This window comes from Patagioenas fasciata, chromosome 4 (genome assembly GCF_037038585.1).
Source record: "Patagioenas fasciata isolate bPatFas1 chromosome 4, bPatFas1.hap1, whole genome shotgun sequence".
Lineage (NCBI taxonomy): Eukaryota > Metazoa > Chordata > Aves > Columbiformes > Columbidae > Patagioenas > Patagioenas fasciata.
This window is the reverse complement of record NC_092523.1, coordinates 80,743,262-80,769,748: the sequence shown is the minus strand read 5'-3', so window position 1 is coordinate 80,769,748 and position 26,487 is coordinate 80,743,262. Positions and strand designations below refer to the sequence as shown.

General features: G+C 52.8%; 1 protein-coding gene across 16 annotated transcripts in view; it reads left to right on the top strand.

Annotated features, from left to right (window-relative positions):
- The window catches only part of SHROOM3 (shroom family member 3), a 129,019-nt gene extending 103,006 nt beyond the window's left edge, over positions 1-26,013 (top strand). For 13 of the 16 annotated variants that reach the window (XM_065836293.2, XM_065836290.2, XM_065836298.2 and 10 more), the window contains 8 exons: positions 6,631-6,762; positions 9,350-12,536; positions 13,930-14,006; positions 17,181-18,077; positions 19,096-19,614; positions 20,312-20,462; positions 24,135-24,407; positions 25,034-26,013. In XM_065836293.2, coding sequence (XP_065692365.2) covers positions 6,631-6,762; positions 9,350-12,536; positions 13,930-14,006; positions 17,181-18,077; positions 19,096-19,614; positions 20,312-20,462; positions 24,135-24,407; positions 25,034-25,390 — 5,593 coding nt within the window. In that variant the 3' untranslated portion in view covers positions 25,391-26,013. Of the gene's footprint in view, positions 1-1,170; positions 1,278-1,299; positions 2,280-6,630; positions 6,763-9,349; positions 12,537-13,929; positions 14,007-17,180; positions 18,078-19,095; positions 19,615-20,311; positions 20,463-24,134; positions 24,408-25,033 lie in introns of those variants that run through there. The other 3 variants (XM_071808310.1, XM_071808302.1, XM_065836291.2) reach the window with 3 other exon arrangements.
- Positions 26,014-26,487: the final 474 nt, after the last annotated feature.

Below are 26,487 nucleotides of genomic sequence, written 5' to 3'. Positions count from 1 at the left end.
ATTTAAATCATACTTATCACGGTGCTTGATAATGCTTTCTTTTTTAAAGAAAGCTGTCGGAAGATCCTAGTGGGACAAAGTCCTCGAACCCAGTAATCAACAAGAATGAAGCCTGTATACATCACTTCTCACACTGATAACCAAAGCCCCGCTGTTCCTATTGAAGCCGGTTGTCTGGTCCGTGTCAGGGAACGTCGGCGGGACCCTTTCTGTGTGCGGGGCAGACCAGTGTGGACGTGCCCGTCAGACGGACGCGGAGGGCGCTCGAGGGCCGCGACTCAGCCCTGCGCTGGGCGCACTGGGTGGCTCCAGGTGGGGCGCTTCACCTCTCCAGCCCTTTGCTCCCCTCGCTGGACAAGGGATCAATGCCTCTTTCTTGGATAAGCAGCCTGGGGGTTACCGAAGAAATGTGATAACACAGAGGTGTGACGCGCAAGGCCAGTAATCATTAATTACAATGTTTGACTGTTCCTGAGTTCAGCCAAGGAGCGACTGTTCCTCACAGCTGCCATCAGCTCTGAGCGATCCCAGCGCGTCCTTGTGCAGCCCAGGGCACAGAGCGTTTCCTTAGAGAAACACCATCGCTGGCCTCCTGCAAACTCTGGCAAGTTTTGCTGCAGCGCTTGCCGCTTTGGTGTATCCCAGCAATCCCCCGGCTGTGCCCGCGGGCCTTCCCGTCCGCAGAATAACCTTTCCTCACCATTCCTCTCTGCCTGATTTTGGTGCCAGGGAGAGAAGAAGAGGGAGAGGTGGTTTCGTGCATGTGGAGCCGAGAACTGTGTAAAAATCCCTGTGTACATTCACATACATGGTTGTCACCTCTTGTTTCACCCAGGGCCTTTCTTCACAGTGCTGTGGTGGGGAGTTTTTTGCCAAGAGCTGGTGGTGGTAATGGTAGGAAACCTGAGCAGAAGCCTCTGATCCTCACCCAGAGAGACTTCGGGGAGCGTGGTACTGGGCTCCCGGTTCCGGCGAGGCACTTAGAGCCTGTTGTGCGGCAACCCAGCCATCCCAAGTGATGCTCATCGAAGAGGAACAGCAGACGACGTCTGACATCAGCTGGAAACAACAACACGACACCTGCCCGTGCACCGAGAAAAGCCCGAGGGAGATGAGGCCAGACCTGCTGGGGTGGAGCCCTGAGCCTGCCTGGGATATTCTTCTAAAGGGTTTTTGGTTTTTTCAGTTTGTTGGTTGAAGACCGAGGCTGTTGAGAGCTGTGAGATACTCTGGAGGCATTGCTGGGGGGGCAGTTGTGCTCTAGAACTTGTAAAGAGGTACATATTGTGGAAAAGAAAGTCCTGATATGAGCATATTCACACATTTGATTGAAGTATTCTGAACTGAGAGGTTTTTTCCGTGGTGTTTTCACTTAAGGAAAGTTTTAATCTGAGCATAAAGAGAGGTGGCGGTGTGACTCCTTCATTTATAGGTGAGGAGTCATTGTTGCCCAAGATCCATGACATGGAATATCATGCCTTATACTTCAGGTCTTTCTAAGCAGTCCTCCTTGTTTGTAGTCGCAGTTGTGAAGGGACAAAGCTCACTGCAGATTCTCTCCTTCCCAGAATTTACCAGAAGCGCTCTGTGAGCCTCAAAAGATTCCGTGACAGACACATCGAGCTGACACCATTACGGTCCAGCTTCTTTTTAATTGGCCTCGTCTGTTATGCTTATTTTTAGAACCATGACTGAACCTTAATTAAGAACGACGTTGCTTTGAGTAGATTGTGGCCTCGCTCGGTCGAAATCTTAATAGGCTTCTGAGTGCTTTAGTTTTTCCTTCATGTCCTGCTTAGCAGCTCGGCACAGGGCCTGCAGCAATGCGACAGGACGTCTGTAGAACGTGCCCTTGTTAGGCTGATGCTGCTTTTAGATGGGACCGTCTCGGAGACAGGTCCGCACTGGTGAAAACTCAGCCCCTCATTTATGCGGTGTGTTTGTGCAGGGCCGCAGGCGCCCTGGGCGGGCACACACTGCTACAGAAGGGTCTTCACTGCAGGGTCCCAGTCCCTTCCCGCCTCCCCAGCTGGACCCTGTCCCTTGGGCTTCCAGCACCGTCCCACAGAGCCACCGGGGCCGCACGGCTGGGGGGCACGTTCACGGTGATCGCGGTTGTCTGCAGTGGCAGAGAGTGACTCTGGGCCTCGGGTCTCTTCTCCATTCTTCCCTTCTTTACTGGACACATTAGCACCAGCAGCTGGTCAAGACCATCCCAGCACATGGTGGAGAATGTGATGACTGCTCCTGCCTCAATCCACAATGGATTCTGCTCCTTGGTGAGAGATGCTTTTCTTAAAGGTTCTGCTGCCTTCCCTTTCGGCAGTCTCTGCTTCTTTGCTGGGCAGGGTTTTGACGCTTGCTGGGCCAGGGAAAACCGAGCACAAGGTGGGTGGTAGAGGAGTTCACAGACGGTCTCTGTTCAGCCGTCTGGGACGATGCATCGGCCAGACAGGAGACAGATGAACACTTAACTCCCCACGAGCTCTCTGGGTGTGCTGCGGTAGAAATACATCTGTTTATCGGGCCACTGATGACTCCGAGTTGCTAACTGGTCAGCCGCAGCATCGTCCTCCTGGCTTTCACTCTTTAGCTTTCTAAAAGGCCAAGTTATATCTCATTATGGTCTGTGAGGATAAAATTCGGTCTGTGTTTCCTAAGAGCAGGTGCTTTCCTTGTGAAATCCTCCTCTCCCGGCTCTGGCAGCTCGCTCGGGGCGTCTGACGCCGTGTCTGACCGCACAGCAAGGACCCGCCCAGGTGTGCCCAGGTGTGCCCAGGTGTGCCCAGGTGTGCCCAGGTGTGCCCAGGTGTGCCCGGGGTCCTGCTCTGCGAAACAGCAGATGCAGCACACGAGGGAGGGAGCTGGGGAGCTGCTTCCTTCCCGCCTCTCATCCTCTGGAAAGCAGTCCCATAAATGGGCCATGGTGACAGTCATCCACCGGCAGTTCTTGTCGTATTTGAACATCTTCTTCGTCTTATTTTTCTTCCCCAAAAACTGTTCCACTTGGAGGTCTAGGAAAAGGGAAAGTTTTGCATGCAAATATAGAAAAATTTACAATGGCAATTTGAAGATGCTGTGTTGTTTGTTTTGCTTAAAGATAACGCCTTTTTATACAGATCTATGTGTGTGCTCTCCGAGGACGCTGGTCGAGAGTACGTTTGAATTGCAAAGCGCTCAGGTTGTGTGCACTCTGGCATCGTAAGGAACAGTACGGAGAGAGCAGAAATTGGCTTGAGTGCATTGTTCTGCGCGGTTTTAGTTTGTAACCTCGGGAAAAGATAAATCAACCGTTTGGTCATACTGTGAAGAAAGCTTGAGATGGCTGTTCTTCAGAAGGCAACGCATTTGTGGAGTTAATGCCAAGATGTCTTTATATAAAGTTCCGTTATTGTTTTGCATACCAAGCATAAAAATAATCTACAGAGATTACAGAGAAGAACTGTAACTCCTAGTAAGAGCTACAGAGCTATTAATGGTAAAATAGAAATGTCAGTATGGTCTTTGCAGCCCAGGCTGCATCAAGCCTTTGCCAGACTGCGTTAGAGGAGACTGTTGGAAAATGCCGCGGTTAGTATAGAAACGAGGAGCACCCAGATAACAGCAGCTGGACGAGGTTAAAAACTATGCCTTTCCCTTTGGTTTTCCAGTTTACAGTGTGAATTTGGCAGTATCTGGTGTGTGATCTGTGTCACAGCTGCCACGGAGCCTGTTTAGATGCCAGCGCTGCATCAGGGTCCGCTGACTGCTCCGGGTGACTCCGCGCCGGGGCGCTTGTTGTGATGCCAGCCTGACCTGGATGCCCACGCTATCTGATCGCTGGAGGTGTCTGGAGGAACCGGGAGCCGCTTTTCCAGCCTTGGCCTTTACAACAGAGGGATCGCTTTCTCCGTTACCTGAACTGGGGAAGTTTGTAGTAATAAGGTTGTCCAAAAGTTTTCCAAGTATGGTACAGGTGCAGCCCTTGAGGAACTAGTATAAAGGAGAAGGGGATGAGGTGGTTTTGATGATGATAATGATTACTATTATTATTATTATCGTTATTATCATTATTATATTACATTGTTACTATTATATTAATATTATATTATAGTTCTGGTTTTTGAAATCCTGTGACCTCCTGGAACAGTGTCAGCTGTTGCTCCTGGTTTTGTAGAAAGCGACTGAGCTACACCAAGCTTCTGCCAGTTAAAGATACGATGATTTATTTGTCTGAAGTCAGGAATTAGCTGCTGCGTTTGCGAGTTTTCTCTCTCAGACAGTTTGTCTGGGTGAATCAGGACCTGACGTTTCGGGCTTTACGAAAGCAGTTCTGCCTCACTTGCCGAAAAGAGTTTGGTCTTGCACGAGTTTTTAGTGCTTTTGTGCTCTGCAGTAAAGCAAGCGTAACCAAAAGCTGTTGCAAAACAGGCGGATTAACCGTGTTCAGCTCCCCCCAGATCTGAAATAGGAGATAGCTGTTCTCCTGTAGCCACTGTGGTGCTCTTGTCACATTACACTCCAGTTCCAGTCCTCCCTAATTGAGCAGTAATAACCATAAACTAAGCCGAAGGAAGCAGTGTGAAGCGAGGTGCTGTTTCCAGGTGTTCCCGAAGGCTGGAGCGAGGGACTTGCCGGCGTTCCCAGCGCCCACAGGCAGGCACAGGCAGCGCTGGCTGTGCCTTTCTCTGCACCCCTGAGCTCCGTCCCGAGGTGGGTCCTTCGGTCGATTCAGCGGGGGCAGGATCCAGCCCTCTGCTCTCTGCCTTCGGGTGCCCGTGTGTGCGCAGACCCCGTCCGTCCGTCCTGCGCCTCCTTGCACATCGCCTGCAACACGAGCTGGCGATCGTGTGCACCCAGCGCTTCCTCTCCAGGCTTAAGCTGGCCCAGGATTCGGTTACCCTTAATCCACGTTTGCAGGGTCGGGGAGGTGTGGAAACAATGCAAGGTTATCCTGCGCTGAGCTGGGACCGTGTGTCTTCTCACTGAAATTCACAGCTTCGCTGTCCACGAGTTGTATTATTACAAGGGTAACAACCAAAAGGGTTTAAAATACCCGTGGCTTGAAAGATTGGTTGCGCAGCTCCCTTGCAGCTTTTTACTGAGCAAATGAAGGGATGACGTGCTTTGCTTGTGATCATTCAGTGTGCTTTCCCAAGCAAAACAATAATGCTGGGAGCTTGTACTACTGGAAGGTGCTAAGACAGTCTTTCAGTGTCTGCAACGGAAGAGGCAAGGATGTGGTCATTCCCAACAAACGGTTTGCCAGCCCCTCATCCGGCAGCTCCGTGTTCCCCTGGGCAAGGCTCATACCCCAGGCGCTCTGTTCTACACGCACCTACCCATGCGGTGCTGAAACGCTGCTGGCTCAGCCCGCCCTCCCGCTCAGCTCGCTGTGGACAGCCCCGTCACAACAAGCGTTAAAAGGAGAAAAGATGTCCTTTTCTTTTTTCTCCTAGCTGATGAACGAATGACCTTTGCTGATGAAACCCCTGTGGAAAACCTGCTGGTGAAACGGTTCTACCTCTCCCTTTCTGCCACCGCTTTTCTGTGTTGTAGAACATGAGCTGGTGCCCATGTTAACTTGTGCCACTGAAGGATTTGACCCTGTCGGTTTTTACTTTGTACACCTTCCTGTACCTTTTCTTTCCGCAATCTCGGGCAGTACGGGGAGAGTCCTCTTTAGGTGTCTGGGTGACATCGACAAGAGCGCGTTTTAATCTGTTTACTGCTTTATTCAGGACATGCTGTGCTGTGGAATTTTCAGTGAGACAAAGACTTTAAAGATGTGTCACATCTTCTTCTTGCATTTATGCTTTCCAGGTGGTCGAGGTTGTCCTGCAGGCTGTCACACCTGCATCTTCGGTGTTGTATGGGAGCGGTGCTGCCCCTCGTTCTCGCAGGAGGAGTTAGAAACGGTGGGGACGAGCACTAGAGCAGGGGAGAGACTCCCTGTGGGAAGCAGAGTGAGGATTAAGGCCAAGCCCAAAGGCCAGGGGGAAGGAGAGTCTGTGCGGCATGCTCAGGGACCTGATGGCTAATCCCCTGCTTTGACTTTCCATTGCACCATTATGTGCTTTAAATAAGGTTGTCGGTGTTGTTTTCCTCCCGAGAGCTGCGCTGTTTCCTCGGCGCGGGCCAGCCGAGCGGGGGACAGCTGGCGCTCGCTCCCCACGTCCCTTCCTGCGTTTTTAGAGGCGCTTGAGGAGAGATCAAAACAGCACCGTGAGGGCTCCCACCCCCTCGCGGTATTTGATTCTTTAGATGACTTTGCCAGCCTTCGCTTGAGAAGGGAGCAAAGCGGCCCTTCAGCATCCGTGGCAATCCCGTGCGGCCACCAGCCGGGAAAGGCTCCCTGTGAGTGGCCCCGGGGCAAAGCTCCTGGCTGGGAGGAGGAGGGGAAGACCCCCTCAGTGATAACCCCTTGTCTGCCCACGCCTGCTGCCTTGCAGATGCGATGGGGAGCGGGTTGTCCGAATATCAGGAATGGCACGTGGTTCCTGCTTGATTCATGTGGAAAAGACAAAAATACAGTGAAGCAGAAGTGACTGCGAGCGATTTTAAATGTGGCTGTTGGTGTTCCTTCACGTTCGTCTTCCCTCGAAGAGCCGGGCTGTTGCTGATGTGCAAAATCCTTCTGCTTCCATGCAGGCGGAGTGAAACTCCAGGCCGACCTCACTCCTGGCATTCAGTCAAACTTGCGGAGAACCAGCCCGATCCCAGCATGATGCAAATATCTCAGGGTACGCTTGGCACCCCTTGGCATCAGTCCTACCACTCCAGGTAAGCGCTGCACGGCTCCGGTCCTGCGCTGCGTAGCCAGAGGTGTAAAGTGGTTTTGATTTAGTTGCATTTGCCCTGGGTTCACGTTTCTCCTATGGGTGTAGAAATCAACCTCCAAAGCTCGCGTGCTTCTCAACTAGTCCCCCAGTCCCGTGTCCTTCCTTCTTTGTGGTGTCACGCTGGCTTTGGGGAGGCTCTGCGCTGGGCCCAAGGATGTGTCGTGATGGCACCGCTTACAAGACTGGGGTTTAAATCTAGAGCACAGGAGTGAAGGAAGGGGATAAAAGATGTGGTAGAAAAATGTTACCAGTTGCCTCCATAGAGCTGGACAGGTTTGCACACAGCCAGGGGTAGGACAGGAGGCAGGGAGGCTTTGGGTCCTGTTTGGGTACCCAGATAAGGTGGCCTTGTTCTCCTCCTTACAGGGCTCTGTGCGGTGATTAACAGCTTGGCAATGAATTACTTGAAAAACCCCTCTTGCTGCCAAGATGGGAACCCACTGTGGGGACAGGAAGCTTTCTGCGCATCCCGATACCCCTCAGCTCCCCTGAGTGGCCCCAGAATGCATTTGGTGATAAGCCCTGGCTCATCTTCAGGGGGACGAGTTTAAGTTCTGCCCATGGAGGGTTTTCCCTGGAAAGGCAGAAGCGTTTCCGGAGCAGCAAACTCTCCCTGTAGCCACTGGGATTTAAACCCCGTTTCTTCTACAGGTGGGACCGAGCCTTGGCAGAGGAGAGGAAAATGAAACAGGGCATTAACAAAAGTGAGGGAGTGGCTGGAAAAAAAAAAGTACATTAGATTCTGGCGTTCAGCGCAGATGGTGCTGCAGCACGTTCACCTCCCACGGCGGGGTTTCTCCCCAGCCAGCTCCTGGCACAGCCTTTGGCCGTGGCCGTGTCTCCGGGTGCCCGAGGAGGAGCACGGGGAGCATCTAGTGGCCAGCTGGCCAGGCCTGGGCATCGCCAGGGGATCGGTTTTGTTATACTAAAGGAGAGTGCTGCATTTCAGCGAGGAAACCGGCCTTATTCTGAGTTTTGCCAGGTAGTTTTCTGCCTGTGTCTGTGTTCCTCTGCGTGTCTCTGCGGAGGTGCTGCTGTTTCCCCTTGCAGGCAGGATTCCTTCTGCCTTTGCTTGTCCCTGGCAGCCCTCTCCCCGCTGTCCTTTGGGCTCGGGGTGCCAGTCTGGAGCAAGCGTTACGCCCTTCAGCAGGCACTTGTTAGCGAGGGGCTGTTACCAAATGCATTTGCTGGCTCCTCAATTCCCAGGCCTGCTGTGCATCCCCCACTGCGTGGAGCAGGTTTGGGTCTTATCCCAATGAAGCAAGGTTTCCTCTCCTCTCCCTTTCCTTCCTTTCCTTCCTTTCCTTCCTTTCCTTCCTTTCCTTCCTTTCCTTCCTTTCCTTCCTTTCCTTCCTTTCCTTCCTTTCCTTCCTTTCCTTCCTTTCCTTCCTTTCCTTCCTTTCCTTCCTTTCCTTCCTTTCCTTCCTTTCCTTCCTTTCCTTCCTTTCCTTCCTTTCCTTCCTTTCCTTCCTTTCCTTCCTTTCCTTCCTTTCCTTCCTTTCCTTCCTTTCCTTCCTTTCCTTCCTTTCCTTCCTTTCCTTCCTCTCCTTCCTTTCCTTCCTCTCCTTCCTCTCCTTCCTTTCCTTCCTCTCCTTCCTTTCCTTCCTCTTTCCCTCTGCCAGGTCTGCCAGTGTAGCTGCGAGGGACTAGAGAAAGCTCTATCCAAGGGAGGGGAGCTGGGAACAGAAGGAAGGAAAGTGAAATCCTCAAGCCACTCCAAGGGTATTTGCTCAAATCTGAGAGGATAAATTAGCAGGGGCAAACTGCAAACACATTTTTGATATCCCCACGTGAGATGTAAAAAGCACTGTAGCCTGCACAGGGAGCTCTCTTCCAGCTGATAGAAAGACCTCTGAATATCCTTCTTCCTCTCTGGAGGGCACGAGCCCTCTTCCAGTACCCGTGCTGAGGACCTTTCCAGGCGCACGTGCACCTGCTGGGTGGCGCTGACGCCTTCCTGGGGCGTCCTCAGCCTGTCGCTGTTGTTGCACCCCCGCTTGTCTCCACGCACACACACGTACATCACTTCTCTGTCTTGTCAGTTTAGTTTTCTCCCAGCAGACAAACTATCCTTGGGACAGCTGAATTTCCAGGAAGCCTGCCAGGGCATAGCCTTCATCTCCATAAAAAGAAATGAAATGGGAAAAAAAGAAAGAGATTAGATTCCCTGCAGAACGCCTCCCGTGCTCTCCTCCTCCTCGGTGGCGGCGGCGCTCATTCAGCTTTCCAAGTGCCTTGGATGGGTCTGGTGGGTGGGGTTGATCCTCCCTGGCTCCAGAGCTGCGCGGTCCTTCTGCCTGCATTTCCCTCCCACCCTTCTGTGGTAAATAAGAGCCATGTGTTGCAATGTCAAGTAGTTCCTCTTCGTGAACTGGGATGACTGCAAACAGGGGATGGAGCACGGCCCAAATATGGGGTTTCGTCTGCACTTCTCAAAACTAAACATCTTGCTTCTGAGCTCACTTATAAGTTGTTGTGCCTCTCCTCTGCTGACAGTGGGTTTTTACTCTGCTCTCGCTCTTCCTCAGCTCCTCAACCAGCGACCTCTCTGGCTACGAGCATGGCTACCTGAGGAGAAGTCCCGACCAGTACAGCTCCCGGGGCAGCATGGAGAGCTTGGACCACTCCTCCCCTGCCTACTACCCTTGTCACCTGTCCCCGGCCAAATCCACCAACAGCATCGACCAGCTCTCCCACCTCCACAGCAAGAGAGACTCTGCCTACAGCTCCTTCTCCACCAACTCCAGCATCCCCGAGTATCCCGCTCCTCCGCTGGGCAAGGAGCACTCCTGCTCCACGGACAGCGTGCACTCCCGGGGCGGCCCGCAGGAGGGGATGAGGCAAGCCGACATCAGGTACGTCAGGACGGTCTACGACGCCCAGCGAGGGATCTCCGAGGAGTACGAGGTGAAGTCCTCCGCCCTGCTCCCGAGCTGCGAGGCCCGTGCCCCGCTGGACGGTCGCGGCCGCGGCAGGCTCCACGGCTTCGGCCGCCACAACGCAGCGCCCTCCTGGGCACAGCCAGGCCAGGGCTCCTCGGACGGCCAGAGCCAGTCCCCCAAGGGGCCCCCTTTGCCTCCCGCCCGCAGCGACAGCTACGCGGCCATCAGGCACCACGAGAGGCCCAGCTCCTGCGCTGGCCTTGACCTGAGCAAGCCCAGTCGAAGCCAGCCGAAAGGGCCGTGGCCTCCGCTTGTCAGCGCTCTCTCCCAGGGGCTGAAGAGCCCCTTTGCAGAAGGACTCCTGCACACCGTGGTGGAGAAGAGCCCAGAGAGCAGCCGCACCGTGAAGCCCAAGCAGAGCTACTCCCAGCCAGGGCAGCCCCTGCTGCCTACTGGTGTCTACCCGGTACCTTCCCCGGAGCCGCACTACGCCCAGGTGCCCCAGCCTTCGGCAAGCAATAACGGGACGCTTTATCCAGCTCTGGCCAAAGAAAGCGGGTACTCGCCACCCGTTCCAGTCTCAAAGGCTGTAGCCAGCAGCACCTTGGGCTTTGATGAGAATGGAAACCAAAGCACTACGAACAGATCGACCGTCTTCTACCAGTCCCTAGCTGCTGAGAAAAAGCACGATGCTGCAGCAAAACTTCTCCAGCAAAAACCTTCTAGCTCGGCTGGCCCAGAAGTCTGCCTGACCACATCGAGAAAGGAGGAGTTGTTACCCAAACACAGCTTTCAAGCTCCACAGCCACAGCTGAGGGATGCTGGGGAGAGAAGAACCCATTACCAGCCCCAAGAGGACTGGATGGCCGAATCCCAGGAGGACAAAAATGGTAATGCACAGATAAACGAGAGAGACGCTGCTGCTCATCACCAGTGGGGTCACAGCATGGCCAAGCAGTATGGCTTCTCCTCCTTGCAGAACATCCCAGAAGGTTCCAGGAGGCAAAGCAGCTCTGAGCTAAGAGAGATGCAGCCAGGCGAGGGTTACTGCAGCACCAGACTGTCCTTCCTGAACAGCAGCTGTAAGGAGGAGAGGGATCACAGGGGACAGGGGCCCAGACAGTGGAGTGACGTGAACACACAGGCCTTTGGGAGGCAGGAGGCGGAGGGCGTGAGCACGGCCCCGTTCCATGCTGCTGAGCCCAGTTGTGAAGAGCCCCCTTCGCCGCAGCACCCAAAGACCTCCGATTTCGGGAGGAGCCGGCTCAGTTCTAGCAGCACCCAAAGCTTTCCCTGCGGCAAACCAGACCCCAGCAAGCCCCGCTGCTCGGTGCTGGAGAAGGTCAGCAAGTTTGAGCAGCGAGAGCAAAGCGCTCACCGGCCCCACAGCACTGGCGTGCCCAGCTTCGGCCAGCACTACGGGCCGAGCAGGGCGAGCCAGCCCTCGGGCGCCAGGTCCTCTCTCAACAGCCTGGAGGACACGCGGGGCAAGCTCCGCGAGCCCGGCCAGCTGCCCACTGAGCCAGGCAGGCTCTCCAGCCCCTCCGTCAGGAACGGGAAGCTTGAAGAGCTTGACTGGCGCCCCGTGGAGCTGCAAATGGTGGCTTCGGCAAAGCAGGTGAGAGCCAGCGAATGCTACAGCCTGTGTCCTGAAAGCGAGGTGCAAGTAAGGACGGCTCAGCTGCCGAGGAGCAAAAGCACGTTCCAGCTGGGAGAGGAGCCGGAGAAGGAGGTCGTCTGGAAGGACAACATCCAGGATGCCCACGGCTCGCAGCTGGACACACCGTTCAACAGGGCCTACAGGAACAGCATCAAAGACGCTCAGTCCAGGGTGCTGAGGGTCACTTCGTTCCGCCGTATCAGCCCCCCGTTCGGGAGCACAGCCAAGAGGCCCACACAGAGGCCCGCGTCGGCCCACGTGAGCATGAGGAGCACGGCAGCATCGCCGCACACCCCGAAGGAGAGGCACAGCGTCACGCCGACAGAGAGCAGCCTCTCCGCCCTGGACTACGCCAAGGCGCAGCACATCCTGCGCATCGGGGGCCGAAGGCGGCTGACGGCGGAGCAGAAGAAGCGGTCGTACTCGGAGCCGGAGAAGATGAATGAGGTGGGCATCGCCGACGGGGACCAGTCGCCTTTCTCCTTCCAGAAGAAAGGGCTCCATTTTGTCTTCCCAGAGAATACGGTGGCTGACCGGCGTAAGATCTTCGAAAGGGATGGTAAAACTTCCTCCACAGCCAGCATCTCCAAGCCGGAGCTCAAGCAGCTCCAGCAGAGCGCCCTTGCTGACTACATGCAGCGCAAAACGGGAAGACGGCCGTCCTCGCAGGACGTGGGGCTGCTGAGGGAGCGCTCCCACAGCTCCTACCTACAGGCAGGTGGCCCGGACAGCCAGAGCCTTTCCTCCGCCTCCAGCATGAATTCCCTGCAGGACCAGAACCTGTACCGCCGGAGAGAGTCCCTAGAGCAGGTGTGCAGGACGGGGCGGATATCTTCCACCCTTCCTCCGGGACTGATGGGCTGCTTCGACGTGAGCGGGGATGAGAGGAAGAAAGGGCGGCAGGACAGCTCGGTCACGAGCCGCCTGAGAACGGACAGGTGCTGGGATTCCAGAGCCAAAGCGGAGCTCAGCAAAGGCACACAGACAGAGCTGCTGGGCACGCAGGGCCAGCCGCGCTGCGGGAAGCAGGAGCAGGGCTTTGAAAGGCGCTCGAGCACCAGGAAATCTGGGAAATCCATGTCTGTGGAAGACTTGCTGGATAGGCACGACAATCAGGCGGTCCCTGTGCATGTACGTTCCAGATCGTCTCCCACGGCGGATAAGAAACACCAGGTATGTGCAAACTGGATCGTGCATTCGGGCAAGAGGGGCCCTCTGAACCAGGGAAAGAGAGGGGAGGTCAGAGAGCAGGGTGATGTTCAGTCAGTTACTGTGCTGGTTACAGAGAAGTTATTACAATTGCATGTTGAGATAGAGACCAGCTATTGCGTTTAAACTGCCGGCGTGCTGTTTTAAATGTTCGCCTGTTATCTGGTTGTATCTGCTTCTGCAATGAGGATTTAGTCCCAGAGGCAGCAAGGCACTTGTGGAAAAGCTGTTCTTACACCCTAACTCAGGAAGGCGTGCTGGACTGCAAGCTTACACACCAGTCTCTAAGTGTCTGTTTGAAAGGGAAGTATATGTTTAAGTGCTCTCTTAATTGGGCATTTCTGAACTGTCTCCAATACAAATCCACAGTTATAGAAGTGGGAGACAAAGCCAAAGCAACAAGGTGGTTTGTTTTTTTTACCCTTTTCAGGTTTTTTGTGGGAAATGCTTATTTCCAGTGTAGCAGCTGACTTCTCCGCCCCACTGTATGTTTTTCAGGGCCTTGTGCACAGTGTATAATGTTCCTGTCAGGCTGCATATAAATCACATTGCAGCATCGCTGTAGGAATGTGTTTAAAGATATAAGGCAGTTGATAGCCGTGTGGAATTATTAGCTCTCAGTCTCCAGAACACATTCTCAGCCTCCTTCCCTCTGCTTTTTCAGGCTCTCAGGCTGCATATCTCCTAAATCAGGATCTGGCCCCCCCTCCTCTGCAGCAACGCTGCCCAAAGCAGCAAACTGCTGAGGGGGGGGGGGGCGCTGAAATGCTCCGTGCTAAAAGATCGCACGGGCGAAAATACCAGCTCTTGAAAAGCAGGCTTAGCGATTGCTTTCATGTCTCATAATAGCCTGGTGTCCTGTGGTGGGACCTCTGGGGCACACAGAGGCAGATTCACAAAGGTATTTCAGCTGCAGAATTTCTCTGGTTTTAGATGACATAAATGCCTAAAGAAGAGGTAGTTCCTGCGCTTTGGCCTTCAAAAGAACCGAGTGACAGACTTTGTGACGGTTTTCAGCACTGTGGCTTTGTTCATTCAGCATCTCTGCCGCATGTCAGTGCTGGTTTGGCACCGGGCTGGGCACAGCTTGTCCGCTCCTTAGCGTCCTGGTTAAGGCTGCTGGACACGCCTCGGCTTCTGGCTTGCGTGGAAAACACAGGTGATGAGCAGCCTGGTCCCACTGACACCAGTGAGCAGGATTTTAGGCAGGAGCAGGGTGCTGGCGGGTGGGACACCATGCCGGAGTTGGCCTCCCATCTGTATATGGCAAATGCTGTACTTTCTTACTAGGAAGCATCAATGTTTTGTTAATTTGGTTTGCTTTTTGCTTGCTGTTAACGCTTTCTTTGCTCTGCAGGACCTGCTGAGAAGGGAAAACGGCGAATTTGGCCCCATGGTGGTCGATCCTTTCTATGTGGTCAGCGCGGGAGCCAGGTAGGTGTGTGTTAACGTCCCCTTTGTCGCCGCAGGGTCAGCTCTTGTCCTGCTGCCAGCAGCAGCTGTCGTGTGGTGTCTGGATTGTGACAAACTGGAGGAAACATCTGCATGGACACAGCTCTGGGTGTGCTGTGCCCAGCAGAGTCAGGAGGAGTAAGTTGCTGTGAGCTTTTTTGTTCCACCGTAGACATTAATTCGCTATCAATTTCTCCTCCTGTCATCTCAGAGCATATTTCTGCAGCCAGTTTCCATTTAGGTGCCTTCCTGCTGTCTCCACTGAAGGATTCTAAAGGAAAAGAATGCCTCGATGGCCCACTCTGCCTGGCTTTCCCCAGGGTGCTGCCTCCCCAGAAGCCAGTAACCATTTTCCTGGGTTACCCTGCTGAGCTGGGAGCCTTGCGTTTCGGCTGCTTTCCCGTGTGCAGGCGGGAGGTTCTGCTCAGCCCCAGGAGCCAGAGAAATGTTTTTAAAAACAGGAAAACGTAACCATAAAACTCATCATGTTAGGACTTATGTAACAATCCGCTTAGCGGTGGGTTGTTTTGCAGTTAAGTAGGACTGAAGTTGATCTTGCTGTATTTACATTTAAATAATAAATAGACGCTTGCCCTAAGCACTGAGTACCCAAACAGCTAAGTCACATTGCAGTAGAAGCCAGCAGAGGGCCTGAAGGAATCCGTCACAGAGGAGCTGTGTTCGTCAGCGGGAGGTGAGGCTGCGTCTGCGGAGCCCTCAGCACGCAGCCCTGGGCGGGCAGTCCCTCCCAGTCCGGCCGAGCTTCCTCCCGACTGCCTGGCGGTTCTTGCCCCTCAGCACACAAACGCTGGTTTGGAGGGACTCCGTCCGCCTTCGCGCGCGTCCTTTCACAGTTGTCTAAAACACACACTTTTACTTTGATTTGGAATAACTTCTTCCGTTTTTTTTCCCAAGAACAGCACAGCAGTTTTAGTTCATCTTGCCTCCCTACTTCTCATCATTCTTCTCAATAACTACTTGCTGCTGCTTTTTTTTTTTTAAACAACACATTTTCCAAGTAACAGGATTGAATGCCCAGACAGAGAACAAGTTCATTGCGGCACAAAAAGTAGGTTTCTCATTTTCATGCCTCACTGCACAAAGATTATTGGTATTAACTCAACATATTTATGATGTTTCTGCTCTGTAGGCATCTTGCATGCTCTACAAGCACCTTTCCTCTTGGAGATGTGAGGTTGCTTTTCCTTCTCGATCAGAACTGGGGTCCCAAAAGGCAGAACGGAAGGATGGGAGAGGACAGGACACAGCCCTTGGTGCTGAGGACACAGGGTCCCCCCTCACAGGCTGCAGGTCGCTCCCCACAAGTCTCAGCTCTCGAGTGACTTTTCTTGTGCGGCGGCACCTGGAATGGCCCAAAAGAACAGGCGTGGGTTTGGGAGCCGGAGGGCTGACGGTGCACTGCTAGAGCCGGTGCACGTTTTACACTTAACTCTCAGCGGGAGTGAGATCTGAGTCCTCGGCAGCCTGACAAGGACGTGTGGACCAGGACCTTACCCACATGCCAGTGATCCACAGGAGTTCCACTATTAGGACACTGCTGTGTGTTCCCCAACCCCAGTGTGAATGAGTCTTTCACAGTCTGGGTCACACAGGATTTTTGCAGCATCTTTAATCCATCTCCCACTCCACGCACAGTCCCTTTAGGGAAGGCAACAGCGGGTAGCAGGAATTGTCCTTGTAGGTTCCCTTGGGAAACAGCCGTTTCATGTGCTGGAGAGAGGTGGGAGCATCCCCACCAGGTCTCCTGTTGGAGGAGGAGGGCTGTGGAACGGTGAGTTTACGGCAGCGCTGGTCACTGGTGCCGTGTGCTGTGCGCTGGCGCGGCTCCGCAGGTCCACACCAGGCTGGCTCCGGAGCGCGCTGGCAACGGTTCTGGCTCCACCAGCTCTAGAGTCCACCGTGGCTTCCGCAGTAGGGAGATCTTTCAGTTAGAGGATCCTCATCTGGTGTTGGTGACAAACGCTGAGCATCTGAAAAAGCATACACATGGCTGCTGTCCGCGAAGCACAGACAGTGCCGAGAGCAGTCTGTCTGGGAAGCTCCCTGCCCCGGGCAAACGCTGCCAAATCCTCTTCTCCGTCACACCGTAATGAAGCCAGAACGACCCATGTCTTTGGCAGAGTTATTCTTCATTCGTAGCACTACATCTGGGAGCAAATTTGGGGCCCAAGTCTCAAATATCACGGGTTGGCAGTGTTAGATTATTTGAACAATGCATCTTGAGAACAGAAAATGTATTGGCAGTAGAGCTTTATTGTATTTTATTTATGGTATGGCCTCATGGTTTTAGGCCATCTCTTGAATCTGCTGGCACTATTATTGCTGTATAGGCCAAGTAGGTTTGGCTCTGTGTTCTGAGCAGGATCCTCACCTAAAGGTGTTCCTCACACTCAAATGAGAACCTCTGCAAAGATGTGGAAGGAGTCATTCGATCTGCTGACCTTGCAGCCTGACCATCCATCTGCAGCCGAGCGTCTTGGCTTTGGCTGTTCTGACACCTGTCTGAGCGGAGCTTTAACAACAGGATTCCCAGGGTTCTAAGAGCTTTTTTTCCGTTTTTCTCTGCAGTCAAAATACTGCACGTTTTGGCCTCAGTTCTCAGAGACAGTTGAATCATTTAATGGCAGCTTTCCAAAAGGAGCAGATAATGTAATGGGATTTTTTGGCCCATAAAGCTGAAATTCTTAAAATGATCAGCAATTGAGAGTGGAGTTTGATGGCAGATAATGTCAAGTAGTCTTCCTTACAGCAGTCACTAGCAGCCTCGTCTGTTACAAACAAAGTCCGGACTAAGGCTGGAAAGGAACTTGGGTTTTCCTAAGGCACTTAGGTTTTCTACGCTTTTTTCTGTGGAGCGATCGTGGTGATGCTTGTGTGTGAAGTGTGTTGTGTCATCTTGCGCGTGGCCAGAGCGGTGGGAGACGCTGAGTGGGAGTGGACGTGGCTCTGTGTCCCCAGCATCACTAAGCTGGATTTTAGTACCAGTTCCAAAGCACAACTGGCCCTCACTTGGATCAGCACTGACCCAACCCTCTGATATGGTCACATAATTTTCTCAATAAGAAGGCGCACAGTGACTTTTCTTGTTTGTTGATTAATTATTAATCTTATCATGGTCTGTCTCTTGGTTTTCAGGTCTATCACCAAGAAAGAAAGAAGCCATTCAGAAAAAATGGCATTCACAAGTTATTACCCCCACCCTCACCGCAGCAGCAACGTTGCCACCGGGTCTGCCACACTGACCGAGAACCACAAGCTCTCAGAACTTTCCAGGCCAGATAGCAGGACTTCTGCATTTGTCCCATCCCCAACAGAGGCAAGGGGTCACTATCCTGAGCAAAAACAAGGCTTTAAACCCTTGTTCCTTAACCTTATTCCTTCTGGACCTAGCCAGTCCTCCCTGAAAGTGCCCACCCAGACTCCTTCAGACTTCCAGACTGCAGGTCCGCGGCAGCACCATGCCAAACGAGATGCTGGTCCTCCCGAGGGCCGCGGTGATACTCAGGCACAGTCTTTTGATGCTGTCCAGGAGAGATCCCCTGAGACTCCCACGGAAGAAATGATGTGGAGAAGGAAAGCGGGGCCGCTTCACAGATCCCTGCCACCCAAAGTGGTGTGGGCTCACTTGATGAAAGACAGCAGCTACTCCAGGGCTGTGGTGTCTCCTCCAGCGGCTGGGCTGAAGTTCTCCCAGAGGTGGCAGTCCCTGCCGACACACAGCAGCACTTCTTCTGACCCCGACACTCCTTCTCCCCAGGGGATAACGCATCTGCGCATCTCGGAATCGGCCCTGCAGCTCACACCCCCGGCGTTGCTGCAGGACGATGACGATGACGAGGTGTTTGTCATGCCTTCGCAGCCCGCTCCATCCTCCTCACCCCCGCTGCCATCCCGTCCTCCTCCGGAGCTGAGCTCTTGCCCTTCTGCGAACGGCGAGGAGGAATTCCCACCTCTGCCCGCACCGGCGGTGCCGGAGGAGAGCGGGGCAGCTGGAGCCAAATCCGCCGGGCTCGCAGAGGAGGCCGGAGCAAGGTAAGGGGGGCCGTAACACGGCGTCTCGGGCGCTGTAAGGCCATATACAGTAAGATATGCGGGGCTCCAGACAAATGGCACTGACCTCCGCGGTTCTGCGTGCCGCCACGACCCACCCACAGCTGCGAGCTCGGTGCACATGCCGTGAGGGGAGAGGGACAGACAGACAGCCGCGCTGCCTCTGGGCTTTGCTGGCTGCCAAGAGCCTTGTCCAACGATGTGGGCAAGGCAGGGCGCAGAGCAAGAAGACGGAAAGCTTTGCGGCCCTCCCGCAGATGCACTGACAGGTGCTTCACCAGCACGGCAAATGGGTTAGGGTGGGAAACAACCTGGTCTAGTTCTGCCTGCAGTTACCAAATGGATTTCAGCGGGGTTGCTTCTTACTCGCTCCAGCATGAAGAGTTAAAATGGCTGCTGACCCATTCCAGTTACTGGTTTTTGAGAGAGACCTCTGAAAATCCATGACGCTTTTTCTAAACAGTTAGGAGTTTCCCAGAATACATTTAGACCTGGCACAAAATAATGCTGTTATGAAACAGCAACCATCTGCTAAGACGTGACAACAGAAATATGTCACAGTAACACATATTTTTCTGAAGGACAGGACTTCGGGCCGGGTGCCCAGCTGGTTTCACTCGGCACTGCTTCCCGTGCTCCCCAAGCTGCTCTCATCTCCCTCAGGGAAGGATGTGGCTGGCCTGCGATAGCCAGTGGCCTTTCCAAGGTGGAAAGCACAAATGATATAGACTGCTCAGGGTGCGCTCCCAAGCGGTGAGACTCAATGTCCCCAGCCTGCGAGCAGAAAACAAGCTGGCGTGCCCCTTGCTAGTGCTTTCTGTGTTGCAGTGACAAAAAGAGCAGTGTCCAGGTTGGGGGATGGAACACTGGTGGCAGTAGCTTCATAGTGTGTGGAAATGTGCAGTGAGAGACAAACATTGCTTGTGTTAGGCCTTCCTGTGTTCACTGCAGTCTTGTCTGGTAAGTTTATCTTCATCTCACAGATTTTTTCTCTCCATAGCAGCTTCCAAAGCTTTCCCAAAGCCCTGGCTGAGAGGGAGGTAATAGAGTTGGGCACCAGTATCAGTGGGAATAATCAGCCCCTCTCACCAGCTGCGTCAAAGCGGACTCGCTCTCCATCTGCTGTGGATAAGCAGCACCAGTTACCTGCTGCTTCTGAAGGTGCTCAGAGCTCTGATAGAGAGCTCACAGCTCCACCTGAAGGCAACCACAGCGGGCCAGCGGTCACCACCGGGGAGCCCGAACCCAGCAGCCTGGGCACCGGGACACCCAGCGCGGCACCTCCAGCCAAGACAAAGACGAAGACCCCAGAGGAAATAAAGTCAGAGGCTCTAGCAAAAGAGATCATCCATAAAGACAAGTCTCTGGCCGATATCCTGGATCCAGATTCCAAAATGAAGACAACCATGGACTTAATGGAAGGGCTTTTCCCCAGTGGAACCAGCTTGCTGAAGGAGAACAACATGAAAAGGAAGATGACGCAGAAGAAGGCTGGCAGGACAGTAACCGCAGAAGACACGTAAGCACTGCTTGTTTGGGTTGTGTGGTGCGGCAGACTTGCTGCTTGCTCGCTTTTGAGGACAAGCCCGCACTGAATTTCTCCACGTGTGTCGAGGTAGATTCTGGCAGAGAGGGAGTTTCTGGGTTCCCAGGCGTGGGGACTGGCGGGGCCTCTCTGAACGCCCTTTCTCCTGAGCTCGGCTTTTCTGAGCTCCCCTCTCTGGGCTGTGGAGGAAAAGATGCTGGGCCTGGTAACAGGGCGGGAAATGAACCGTCTCCAGAGATGTTATTTGATTTCGCTATCTTAACCTTTGTAATCTGAAGCAATTCAGTCCAAAGCACAGAGATAGCAGAGTAAAATCAAGACCAAAACAGTGTCAGGCAGAAAGACAATGAGAGGCCAAATTTTGGAAGGAGGGGTGGGCGCACCTTTTTATAGGGGGATGCAAAGGTCGGCCCAAGTCCTGCAGCGTGGTTGTTCTAGGGTAGAGACTCCAAGTGATAGCTGGACAACCACAGAGACATAAACTGTGGGCATCCTTGCTGTGCAAGGACCTGATCCTGCGTGGAGTCGTTCCTGTTGTGCAGAGGGGAGCGCGGCTGACGGGCACCCTCTGATGGCAGGAACCCGCCGCTGCCTCCGCGGCTGATAGCACCGGGAGGGTAACACAGGCTCCGCTCAGACTGAACTCTTCTTTTTCTTCGTTGTGGTGTAGGAAAGAAGAAAAGGAAACTCCTGTAACCCTGGTCACCTGTCCTGCTTATTACAGTGTTTCAGCACCCAAAGCAGAACTGCTGAATAAAATCAAGGACTTGCCAGAAGAAATAGGTGAGGAAGAGGAGTTGCTGGACATCAATGAGAAGAAGGTAAACTCAGCACATACCACCATTTGCTGGTTACATTCCTGAAATATTTAATAAGCCCTAAAGTAAAGTGTTTTTCTATTTGCATAGGGCTTGGGTGCATTTAAGCAACTTGCGAAGCTTCATTAGGGTGACCCCAATGGAATGACAAGGGCTAACCTGAGCACTTCCTGCAGATTTGAGGATAAACCTTGCGGCCCTGCAGCCGGCCTGTACTGTGCTAAATCCTCAGTGTGCAGGTTGTTAGAGACAGTCCCTGGCCCCTAGCAGGAGAACACAGGCGAGAGGCAAAGCGACTTGAGCAAGGGCAGGCCACAGAAACAGAGTCCAGGCAGTGGTCACACTGTCTCAGCAGGGGGTTTCACTCGAGGATTTTTCTCCTGGGCAAAGCAACCCTACCAATTTGACCTGCTGCTGGACTCACAGCCCCAGACAAACATCGGTTACTCTTTTTCCCTACACCTGATTCTTTCACTGGGCTGTGAAAGCCATGTGTGCCTCGGCTTCAGTCAGCACAGCCTCTGTGTCATGACTTGCATGGGGAGGAGGAAACATTGTCCTCTCATTTTGCAGCTACATTTCACTGAGGAACTGCCCCTGCAGTCCTTGCTGTAGGCTCGGGTGCTCTGTCTTCCAGGGCTTTTGCAGGGCCTTCTAATTTGCCCCTGTGGTTGTCTCACATTGGTTACCTGCTCATTACAGACATGTTGCGAAGCTCACAAATCCCCAGGAGCCACAGGCAGGTACTAGCGTGTCTGTGCCTCCCTTTACAGACCTGCGACCTTAATGGCAAAAGCAGCTCTGCCTGCCTGCAAATTAAAACATCCTACATTGCACTGGACAGAGTAGCACAGCCTACATTTAATGCTGTTTGTACGACAGCAGAGTTTAAACAACCTGAAGGACACAAATATTTGTGCAAATGCCATATGCTGTGAATGTTTAATTCTTCCTGCACTGAAATCAGTCATAGGTTTAAAGAAAGGCTCCCAAACTTAGCCTCTGTCAAAGTGCAGGGAACTCCCGTGTCTCTAGCACACTTCCACGTCTTCTCTCTGGGTCCCCAGCCCCGTGCCAGGTGTCCCAAGAGCAGAGAGAAGCTGTGAGGCTGAGGGGTGGATGGGAAGACACAGTTTATCCTGCAGCCCTGCCTTGGAGAGCTCACCTCTCTTTTCCATAGTGCCTTACTTCTCTCTGCTCTCAGCTTTGATCTGCTAAGCAGAATCTGTTCCCTGCCAGGCTTTGACACCAGGGCAGCCAGACCAGGACCTGCATCAAAATGGTCTGTAACACACATGGTGAACAGTAGATTAGCTCTGTTTTGTGGGGCATTTGAGGTATAGGTAAGACCGCACTGGGTCTTTAGAGACCTGTCACACCCTGATGGAATGGACTGGAGACACTGGCCGTGCCTGCCATCTCTTCTTTCTGCGGTCCCACACCGATTCTGGGTAGCAAATCTACACAGGTAGATCATGCATGTGTAGCTAGTCAAAAGCATTTGGCTAACGCCTTCGTCTGCTGCTTTAATTATCCGTCCCAAGCCATAGAGCGCTCAGCTTCAAAGGTAATCACAGCCATATCTGTAGCACTCGGTTGATTCTTGGGGTGCCTGGTTATAGCGATGTGAAAGGTAGGGGTGATCAAACAAGACGAGGGTGCTGCTCCAAGGAGTCGCTGGATGTGCTGTAAGCATCTGACAGGCTTGCAAGCAGATGTGAGCCTGCCGTGGAGGACAAGTCCCAGGCCTCAAAGGTTACATTTGCATGGAAAAACAGAAATAGATGGGAGTGATTAGGCCCAGACAGCAAGATCTGCTGGTGTGTTTGTTCATGGTCTGTGTGGAATAACATTTGCATAGGAATTCTCCAAGAAGGCAGCTACTCTGAGAGGTCATTTGGATAAAACAAGCTCATTTCCATTGTAAGTATGCAAAGGAGCTATATTGCTCGGCATTTGGGATCGCAGGAGAGTCACTGATTAATGAACACGATGCAAGCATTTCGCCGCTGTCCGGCTCCCATGCCTTCAGAACAAAGGTGTGGCGCTCTGGGCCTTCCCGCGGCCTCCTGCTGCGGGTGGAGGGCACGTCTGCCCCTGGAGCAAGGCTCCGGAGTGGCGAGGAACAGCCTCTGAGCAGCTCAGCCTCCTGCAGACCTGCTGAGCTTAATGCCAGACTTTGTGTCCAGCCCACAGCATTGTCATCATTGAAAATGGATCCTCTATTTGCTCCTCAGCTGGTGAGGACCTCGGATGTTTCTTCTGAAGGCGGCATTAGCGTCATAGGCACAGGGAAGGGCAAGTGTTGGTTCGTGTCCCTGGATGCTCCCTGTCCTACCCAGGGGAGAATCCAGGTAGAGTTTTGGTTGTCCCTTATACCATCTATGGTGTCTGGCTGAACACTGCTCTTGACTTCCCGGCTGCCAAACCAGCCTTTTGAGCCTGGCTTTGCTAGGCCACCCAGGGGATAAGGACCAATTCAGAGCAACCCCCAGCCTGACAGGTTTGAAGATCCCTCCTCCTTTTAAGCAGATTGCCTTCCCACTTGGAATTACCGTCAGTTTTGATGGAAAGAAGCCTGCATTAGTAAACTTTGAGAAAATATTTTCAGGCAACCTTGTGATTTACTTCTATTTCATCCTGGATGCAGAGCAGATTAATGTATTAATACATAAAATGGTGCCCCAGCAGTGCATGAACTGAAGATGCTGAACATACCCAGCCCTTGTGTCAAGAGCTTTTCCTGCTCTCTGTGCTCTCAGCTCTGACGGAATGGAAGCAAGAACTGCAAGCTCCAGGCCACAGACTTCTGCTTTTGCAGTGTCTTTCTCCTAAATCCTGGCAGAAATTAGGATCTCCAGCACATGTGCAGCGCTGCTGTTTCTGGGGTAACTGAACCCTGGGGGCTCCTTTTCTCTGCCACTGAAATGCTTGCCAGCGTTTTCGCAAAATGCGTGCGTGCTCTGCGTGGTTTTGCTCAGTCGCCGAGTGAATTCGGAGCGTCTTTGGTTTAAACACTCGGTTGATCCTCCCTGTGTGAGGCAGGGAGTTCTGGTCACAGCTGAATTGGAGACTTGCACCTCAACACCAAAGCAGACAAGTAGGGAGCAGTCAGTAGTTTCAGGGCGCTGTAGGGAAGGGAAGTACGTAACCATTCCTTCTTCCTTGCTGAGTCCAAGTGCCAGCTCAGTCTCCTACCGTGCTGCTAACACAGCTTGAATTCATTTTTCTACCAGTTAGTTGTTTTATACAGTTCTGGGTTGTAAAAAGTACAACATGCAAACAAGAAACCCCAGGCTGGAGCAGGAGTGGGAATATGCAGGAGCTGTGACTGGAGCTCTTTTCGCTCTGATACTTAAAGAAGTTTTCGAAGGAAGGTGCATACGATTATCTTCTTTCAGATGTCAGCTCCTGGGTATCAGGATACGGTACACCACATCAGATGTCTCTTGTAAAAATGCTTGTTGGTGGTAGAACCAATATATCTTTGTGTAATCTGATCAGGTACTCAGATTATCACCTAGATGTGGAATTTCGGAGTTTTCTCTGTTTGCTCTTTGTCAGCCGCTGACCCTGCTCCTCGGGAACTGCAGCCATATCCTCGTGTTGTCCTCATGCGTGTGACCAGGGTGGTGGTGGTAATGACCCATGTGGCAATGTGTTTCCCTTCGGCAGGCTGAGCTCATCGGGAGCTTGACCCACAAGCTGGAAATCCTGAAGGAAGCCAAGGAGGGCCTGCTTGCAGACATTAAGATGAATAATGCTCTCGGAGAGGAGGTGGAGCTGCTGATCAGCCAGCTGTGCAAACCTAACGAGTTTGACAAATACAAGATGTTCATTGGCGATTTGGATAAGGTGGTGAACCTCTTGCTCTCCCTCTCAGGACGCCTGGCGCGGGTGGAGAATGTTTTGAGCAGTCTAGGGGAAGATGCCAACAGTGAAGAGCGGGTACGTATCTCTGCAGCCATAGCATCGCGGCCTTTTTCAGGGCGCGGGACAGCAGCAGTCACAGGAACGTTCTTGCATAAGCAAAGCCCTCCAAAAGCTTGTAGGGAGGCAGGTGCTTCAGTGCTTATGTATAAGCAGCAGTAAACACGGCTCTGTCCCTGGCACTCTTGGTCCCGGTTTGTATAAAAGTCTCAGATCCTGCGGCTTTTGTCTCGAAACAGTATGGCAGTGTTGGGGACAGCCTGTCCCTGACCGGTGGCTGGGGCACAGGCTGTTGTGGAACAACTCACCACCTTTTGCCTCGCTTAAAGCCACATTTTAACATTTTTTTGGGTGGCGGCAGGAGACAAAGCCGGATTTTCCTGGTAGTTGTTGCTTTCAAGGAGGTTTTACAGATGTTCTTGGAGCACCTTCTGCTCCACGTTGACTAGAACATTCAAGAGTCTGATTCAGTGGGATTCACATTGGGAGCTCATTCTCCTCCTCCGGGCTTTTGAGTGTGTGTTCGGGAGCTTAGAAGCCATCCCGGCTCCCCAGAGGTGGCAGACGTGGCACCAGGGCGATGGAGAAGGGGGGCGGTGAGCTTGGCGCTGGTGATGCTGAAGCGCTCTCTCTGGTGTGTGCAGAGTTCGCTGAACGAGAAGAGGAAACTGCTGGCTGGCCAGCACGAGGACGCCCGGGAGCTCAAGGAAAACCTCGACCGTCGAGAACGCGTGGTCTTGGAGATCCTGGGCAACTACTTCTCCGAGGAACAGCTCCAGGATTACCAGCACTTTGTCAAGATGAAGTCCGCGCTCCTCATAGAGCAGCGGGAGCTGGACGATAAGATCAAACTGGGTCAGGAGCAGCTCAAGTGCCTGGTGGAGAGTCTCCCCACGGACTTCACGCCCAGGGATGCGACAGCAGCAGCTGCCCTGGCTGCAGCACTCGCTACCTCCGCCGGGGCCGGGGGCAAAACGCCGCCCGCCGCCTCCTCGCTCTGACCATCCCCGGGGGACCCCGGGTCACGTCCTCCCGCTCCGGTCTGTTTAACCCAAGTACTGGGCAGGTGGTTCTCTGCAATGACAATGAACAGGTTGAAAACGAGATTTTAATGAAGGAAAAAAAGTAGCAATAATAAAGGTTTTATTTTCCTTTCCTTACACCTCTGCTTCCTGGATACTTAAATCAATGTGGAGGCAAATCTCTTCCTCCCAGAGACGAGGAAGAGTCTCACGTGAAATAAACACGTGGCCTGTAATAAAAACCGTGACCTCTTCTCTTCCCTCCCTTTCCTGCCTACCTGGCACCGCATTAAATAATGAAGGATCTAAAAGAATGAAGCCTTAAAAATAAAACCAATCCATTCTACCGAACATTATTGATATCTATATTTTTTAAAGAAAAGACGGAATGTGTAAGTTTTGTACATACTCTAATCAGGTACTTGATTTTACTTTGTTCTGTATGTAGAAAAGACATTTAATTTGTGTTTTGTGAAAACCTTAACAAAAAGAGGGAACCCCAAAGATAGTCGTGCAGTAGCTTGGAACATCTCTTCGTGGTTTTGTTGATGTTGTTGTTCTTGTTTTTTAATATAATAAAGGGCTACCAGAAGAAGCTTCAACCCATTTGAACACATGCTAAATATACCATTAAGTGGCCTTGGGAAGGAGTTTTTAGCCAGGAAAATGCAGTTTTTCCTCTTCTGGATCTTGTGATCCGCTGCTTCTGGAGTTCAAAGGTGCTCCTGTGCGAACCTGCCTCTGGGAATGCAAGGCAGCGGGGAGTAACCAGCTCAGGTCTGGACTCACAGCGGGGTCGGTTTAAATAATCCAACGCACCATCTGTGGTACTGCTGCAGCGCAGATGTGTTCCCGTGAGATGCGAGAGGGATCTCCAGTGACATTAGTTACAGGCTGGTTTTGTGGAAGGGTGGTGCACACCAGGACCTTTTCATACAGCAAACCTCCTTTTTCAGAACCCGTTTCATCAGAAATTATTTTACAAGCCAGAAGACGCGTTCGCTTGGCACACGGTGTTCTCTTCCTACCCACAGAAATCATGCGCATAACAAGAATTGCGTACACCCTGGTTAGGC